This window comes from Magnolia sinica, chromosome 1 (assembly GCF_029962835.1).
Source record: "Magnolia sinica isolate HGM2019 chromosome 1, MsV1, whole genome shotgun sequence".
NCBI lineage: Eukaryota > Viridiplantae > Streptophyta > Magnoliopsida > Magnoliales > Magnoliaceae > Magnolia > Magnolia sinica.
In genome coordinates, this window is record NC_080573.1 from 131,597,949 (window position 1) to 131,604,948 (window position 7,000).

Below are 7,000 nucleotides of genomic sequence, written 5' to 3' on the forward strand. Positions count from 1 at the left end.
TTATGGGCTTATATCTTAGAATGATCTGAAAAATAAATGGAAAATGTAAACCTAAGACATCAGGATTGGGCCATGTAAATTTCACTCCTCAAAAAATTCAATTGCTTGCAATGTAGTACTTAGGAGGAGAGAAGGAAACAAAAAATGTTAACAGGTGGAACTTCTGTAGGTCCCATCATGATGTATGTGTTGGGTCCACACTTTTTTTTTCATATCATTGTAGGGTACTTGGCAAAAAATGAGGTCAATACCATTCTCAAGTGGGCCACATTATAGTAAATAGTGGTAATTGGATGTCTTCCATTGGAAACTTTTTGGAGGCATGGGAAGCTCTAATCAAATTAATGTTTGTGTTTTTCCTTCTTCCAAGTTTGTGTAACCTGACAAAGAAAACATTAGGGTGAACCCTAATAAGGTTTCAACAATAGTTGTTCAATCCCGATTGCTTTACGTGGTGTGGTTCATTCAAGCTTTTGATGTATCTCAAATGGGCTGTGTGGATCTAAAACATAAATTATGGTGGGCTACAGAAGTACCTCTACGAAAGTGGTTTAGTTTTAACCGTATGGGTCCCACCTTGATGTATTTTTTTATCCACGCGGTCCATCTATTTTTCCGTTTAATTGTAGGAGGTAACACAAAAGCTTAAGAAATCTAAATCTTAGTGGACCATACCACTACAAATATTAATGAATGACCATTAAAAACTTATATGTGGGCTACAAAAGTTTTATATCAATCTGATTTTTGCATTTTCTCTTCGTCAAGATATTTTTGACATTATTAACAGGTTGGATTGCAAATAAACATTACCAAAACCTTATGATGGGCCATTTGGAATTTTTAATGGTCACGCACTTAATCCCACTGTTTCGTGTAGTGTGGTCCACCTGAGAATTTTTTTTCCATATAATTTATGGGAGATCGTTCTTAAATGGGTTGTAGAAACAGATGGACGGCATGGATATACAACATATCATCAAAGTGGGCCCTACAGTAAGCGAGGGCACTTAATTTCCATGTGCCTTCAACACAGACGACCCGCACGCCTTTTTTTGAAAAAAAAAAACGTTTTGCTTTTGAATGCTGTACGTTTCTCATCTCATTCTTATAAATAGCTAAACATATCAACTTCACGAAGAGCCTCTCTTATTTTCTCTTGGTAAGCAATCGCAATATGTTATATATCTGTTAAGGTTTAAGTACAACTAGCAGGACTGCAATTAACAGTCTACCCAGCGAATAGCTTCCAACCTTTCATGTTCGTGTGACATCCAACCCTTCCAATAGGTTGGCCCCACCATGAGGATAGCCTTATGTCAAAATCAGCCCCATTTATTCATTTGGTGGGGCCACATTATAGAAAATAATGTCTACTCATTGATAAATAACAAAATACAAGTGTTGTCTATTCGACGAACGGATGTGGCTAATTTTTGCACAAGGTCCGGATTGGATGTGGCACGAATGTGAAAGGTTGGAAGTTATTTGCTAGGTGGACTGAATGTGATGGTACAACCAGTTGGACTTGAGGCCATTTCATTTTTTAAGCTTATTTTTCAGGGGTTTTCTTCAATAATCATTTTCTTGATTTTTTACTATCATTGGTGTGGATGGTTTTTTTTTTTTTTTTTTTCCTAATATTTTTGCATGGTATTTTCATTATTAAAGGTGGTTGATTTTTTCATGGGCTGTTGTCATTTTAGAAGTTCTTTTTAGGGCCTTTGGCAGGACTAAAGGTGAATGTGTTTTACACATAATACAATGGTGAAAGGTGTTAATGATAATGGATTGGGCTTAAAAGGAAGAATGGTTTTGCTTGCACTGTTTTTCATTATTTTGAGAGATGGTGTTTATGGTAAAAGAAATACAGCATCAATGGAGAAAGATTTGGAGGTGGAGAGGAAGTTGAAGCTTCTTAATAAGCCTGCAGTAAAGAGCATTCGGGTTTTTCTCTCATCCTTGTTATTATGTCAAATCAATTCTAATTAGTAGGCACTTAAACCCATTTGCATATATAAGATAGGATTTTAAATGTTCATGATTACATTGTCATGCATACATGGTTGCTCTTACCATTGTCATTATCATTATGCTGTTACAATATTGTGTGTGTAATTCCATGTTGTATGCGTGCAGTTGCACAGGACCATTTGTTCAGTGGGCCACAAAATCTCTCTACCCTCAGTGGAATTATATGAGACTTGGCTCATATCATATATATGTGTGAGGGCATAAACAAAGAACCCAATTGATTGGATCATCACAACACCTGGTTAATGGACACAGTTTCTTTGAATTTAGAATGTTGACATTTTTTTAACCGTTCATCAGTTGACCACCAATCTGCCAAATGGACCAAAGATTTGAATGCTTTGATTTTGAGTTATATGTTTATCATGTGCACATGTGGTAAATCATCACTATCTACATGAGTATATGTCCCCGTGACTCATTCCCAAACACAAACATAGAAGAACTTGCGGAATACAAACAGGGGAATTGTAGAGAAAAGCTAACTCATATGAAGAGTAGTTTATATAGGAAGGGAATTAAAAAGGGGTGTAATAATCAGTTTGTGTCATGCAAGGATTTTCAATTTGTAAAAGTGCCCATTGTTCAGTATCCATTGATATTGTGGGATCTAACTTTGATGGGCCCATCCACCAAAAATTTTCCAAGTGGAAATATGCTAGCCCTTCCATAGGCAGCCAGCAAATATAGATTGTAAGAAATAAAATAAGGCAAGAGTTTAAATTCAAATGAGAGAAGACCCAAGTATTCAATAAGTAAGATCTTACAATAAGGAGGATTTTTGGTGCACATGGCCCATCTTACCCTTAGTAAATGTACTTGATGGTTGTCTTCTTATCCTTAGTAAATGTACTTGATTGTTGTTAATTTTTTAATTTATTTTTTGTGTATCTCCCACATTTTGTCATGTTTGTTTCAGATTGTTGATTGTTTTCTTGTGTGTGTGACAACAGAGTAAAGATGGAGATATCATTGACTGTGTGGACATCTACAAGCAACCTGCCTTTGATCATCCTTTACTAAAAAATCACACTATCCATGTACTCTCTCTCTCTCTCTCTCTCTCTCTCTCTCATAGTTTACAAAAAATGCAATGCACCTAGATATGTTGAGACTTTAGCCTTTGAATCCAGAGTCATTTACAATGCTCCAAACCATTTATAAGACGGGTTTGAGTTTTTAAGGTGGGTAAAGATCAAATAAAAGTTAGTGAATTGAATTAATTCAACCATTGATCAGGACGGTCATCATGACCTTTACATAATCATGGGTATTGAAATACTCAATCTAAGAGATTTTTCCATCATATAAATTGTTTGGGTCACCAAAAATTGGTTGGCCTCCATACCGGTTATGACCCAGACCTCCCCAAAAATTGAACTGTTTTCCTTTTAATGTTTCTAATCTATCTGTTAATCAAGTGGGCCACACATGAACGAGGAAACAAACATTTTACAGGAATGAAATGGGCTATCTTTATGCAAGATGGATGGACTGCCTAATTGAGGTTTGAAACGGCATGTTTGTAAGAAATAACACGTATATATAAAGTCGTGTGGAGCAGTCCTGATGGGGCTAAAATGGCCTGAGCCTAAGCCCAACCTGCAGTTTGACCAGGCCATGAATGTGATGCCCAAGCCCGGCTCATGAGCTAAGCTAGTAGGTCCAAGCACAGCCCAAAGCCGGGTCTGGTGTGCTACCATGCCCATTGCCAACCTTAACCGTATGTGAATAAGATGCCGACCACCCATCAAATAGACCCCCTGTTGTGGGGCCCACCTAATTAACAGTTTCAGCAGGAGATAGTATACATTTTTCTTCTTCTTTTTTTGATGTGGACACATAGATGTTACCTTACTAAAAGCAACTAATATGGCGATACAGATGACACCCGGTCGTGGACTACAACGGGTGACTAATAAAGAAAAGCCTTCTTCAACGGTTGAGATTTCACAAGTGTGGCGAAAGAGTGGAAGCTGTCCCAAGGGAACGGTCCCCATTCGCCGTGCCCAAAAGCAAGTACTACTCAGAACCCCTTCTCTTGAAAAATATGGGAGGAGGATATCGCATTTTATTTATAAACCAAATACCACAAAATCTGATGCACTTGATTCAACCGAAAATCCATCCGAAGATCATGCTGTAAGTCTTATTTTATTTTATTTTTATTTTTTTCAAAGACATGATATGGGAATTGGCATTAATACTCTGTGATTTGTAGCCCATTCATCAGGTAGGGCCTCAGTAAACAAGAAGAGGTCCATAAGTTAGGTTTGACCATTACAGAAAGAGGCTGCATACATTAAAAATTAAGCAGATCTGTAATGTTTATTTGCTATCCAACCCATTGATCATGTCAAATACAACTTAGATGAAGGGAAAATACAAAAATTAGCTTAATAATACTTTTGCAAAAAGCTTTCATTGTTCATTCACCACTTCTTTCAGTGGTGTGGTCCACCAGATATTTGGATCTGCTTAATTTTTATGATATGAAACACATTCATCACGGTGGGCCCCACACGTTAAGGGCAGCATGTGAACTTTAAAATTGTATTGTTCCAAAATGAATCAAAGGTCTACATCAACATACCCGTGCAGATGCCCACTGATCGATCGTAGTTCCAACGCAATTGAGTCTGTCCTTTTCTTCTTTTCTTTTTCTTTTTTACTTTTAAATTTCTGGTGTAATTATGGTAAAAATAATGTAACTAATGTACGTGTGTGCGTGCGTGTGAAACAGGTAGCAGTATTACTTACTCAAGGTTATAGCTATTCAGGAGCTCAAGCAGTTGTAAACGTGTGGAGTACATTCGTTGAAAACGATACTGAATACAGCAATGTTATGATCTTTCTCAGAAATGGGCCTTACTATGATTTCGATGCCATTGAAGCTGGATGGGGGGTTAGTCCCATCATCTCTCTTTAATAACCAACAGTATCATTTCAGGAAAATCAGATTTTTAAACCATGATCCAGACTATCCAAATTGTGGGTCCCATTACGGATGGTGAATGTCTATAAATGCAAACCTATAAAATAAAGTTAACCATCCAATTAGGATGGTAAAATGAAAAATAGTGCGATTTTTCACTTATCTCCATCCACACTTGGGTCAGACATTTGGACGGTCTGGATTTAATATGTTTAATTTTCTTTATTTTTAACACTTTTTCAGAATAATCCGAGCCTGTACGGTGACCAAAGAACTCGATTGACTACATATTGGACGGTGAGGATCTACACTTCTGTGTTACATCTTGTAATCTAAATTAAATTAAATTTCTTTTTGCATTTTATTTTATTTATTATTATTATTTTGTGTGTTTTTGTGTATGAGGTGTATTAGAACGATGCTTCAAAAACCACCGGTTGCTTTGATCTCCTGTGCCCTGGATTTGTACAAACTAGCCATGATGTAGCCCTTGGTAGCGCTATTGAACCTCTTTCCCAACATGGTGGGCCCCAGTACGCGGTCACCTACTCCGTTACTTGGGTAAGTTACAAAAGGTGTTTTTCATCATCTGCATGCATTTTTTCTAAATATGTCTGATCTAATTGGTGGGCCATCCATGAATGATCAGTTTCTTAATAATTGCACCGATCGGACAATCTTAACCATTGCAAGTTGAATATGGGCCATTGATCTTTTTTGTTCAAGTTTGTGGTCACCGATTACTTGCAAGCTGCTGATCAGATGGCTTACCAACAATGGTTCCGATCATACACGTGTGCCATGAAATTGGCGCATGCCAGTTAACTTTGACCGTCCATGAAATTAGCTAATCAACAGCCAAGTAGGTGTAACTTTCATGAGATCCACTCCGTCCATTGTCTAAGATGCTTCATTTTTACTCTGACCTTAAAAAATCGTGATGACCCAAAACTCAGGGAGGCCACACTGTGTAGGAAACGGTTGGGATGGGCATTCCCGCTGTTTATTTTCAATAAGACCCACTGCAGTGTTTATAAGCCATCCAATCCATTCATCTGATGTAGGCCATGATGGTGAAAGAATTAGTAAAAAATCACACTTCAAAACTCAGGTGGGCCATACCATTTGAATTTAGAGATTTTGAATGATCTTTTTCTCATTGACTCTCTTCACATAATCTGACCGTTTGATTGCCTGATTTTCCATGTAATGTAGGACCCAGATACCGATAGCTGGTGGTTGCAATTGGGAGATGAGACTGTTGTAGGATACTGGCCATCTCTCATCTTTAGTACAATGAAAAACGCAGCCACCATAGTACTATGGGGAGGAGAAGTATACAGCAAGAAGCTTGGGACCCCACACACGGGCACATGGATGGGCAGCGGTAGTTTCTCTCAGGACTGGTTTCATGGTCCATGTTTCATGAAAGAGATCCGGATTCGCAGCAATTCCCTAGTTTGGAAGTATCCCGAATGGGTTTATACGTACCAGGACCAGTATAATTGCTACGACGCCTTCAATTACGTCGAAGGCCACTCCGATCCTCCGTTCTTCTTTGGTGGGCCTGGCCGAAACTTTAAATGTCCATGATGGGTGAGATGGACAGTGTGCGTGCGAGTATATGATGATGAAATAAAAGGTGTATGTCATTGATGGTGTTTGTATAGTTTTTATGGGGCATTCTCTAACATTAATGCATACAAGCATGGAAGACATACAAGTAAAACATAAGCTTCTTCTAAGATGGTTTGTTTTCTTAGAGAGCCAAAGACATTTTTTCGCATAAAATTAGTTTTGCTAGTGATGCAGTGGTTGAGTTTCCATGGGACATTAGAATTTTCCTGTTTTGCATCTGGCATATAGCTCACATAAAAAGCTCAACCAACAAAGGTTGTGTGGCCCACTGTAGTAAGCGGGTAACATCTATCCGTATGTCTATTGTGTTATCTCATTTTGGAATGTCAATTAAAACCTAAGGGCCTGTTTGATTTTCAGTGCAATGGTAAATACGGAAAAGAGTAATAGTTA

The 7,000-nt window shown here is 37.9% G+C and overlaps 1 protein-coding gene across 1 annotated transcript; it reads left to right on the forward strand.

Moving 5' to 3' along the window:
• Positions 1–1,482: 1,482 nt before the first annotated feature.
• Positions 1,483–6,728, forward strand: LOC131249508 (protein neprosin-like). Its single transcript, XM_058250319.1, has 7 exons — positions 1,483–1,947; positions 2,988–3,074; positions 3,919–4,176; positions 4,778–4,939; positions 5,213–5,266; positions 5,384–5,530; positions 6,185–6,728. The coding sequence occupies exons 1-7, from the start codon at positions 1,744–1,746 to the stop codon at positions 6,560–6,562; spliced, it is 1,290 nt and encodes a 429-aa protein (XP_058106302.1). The 5' UTR covers positions 1,483–1,743; the 3' UTR covers positions 6,563–6,728.
• Positions 6,729–7,000: the final 272 nt, after the last annotated feature.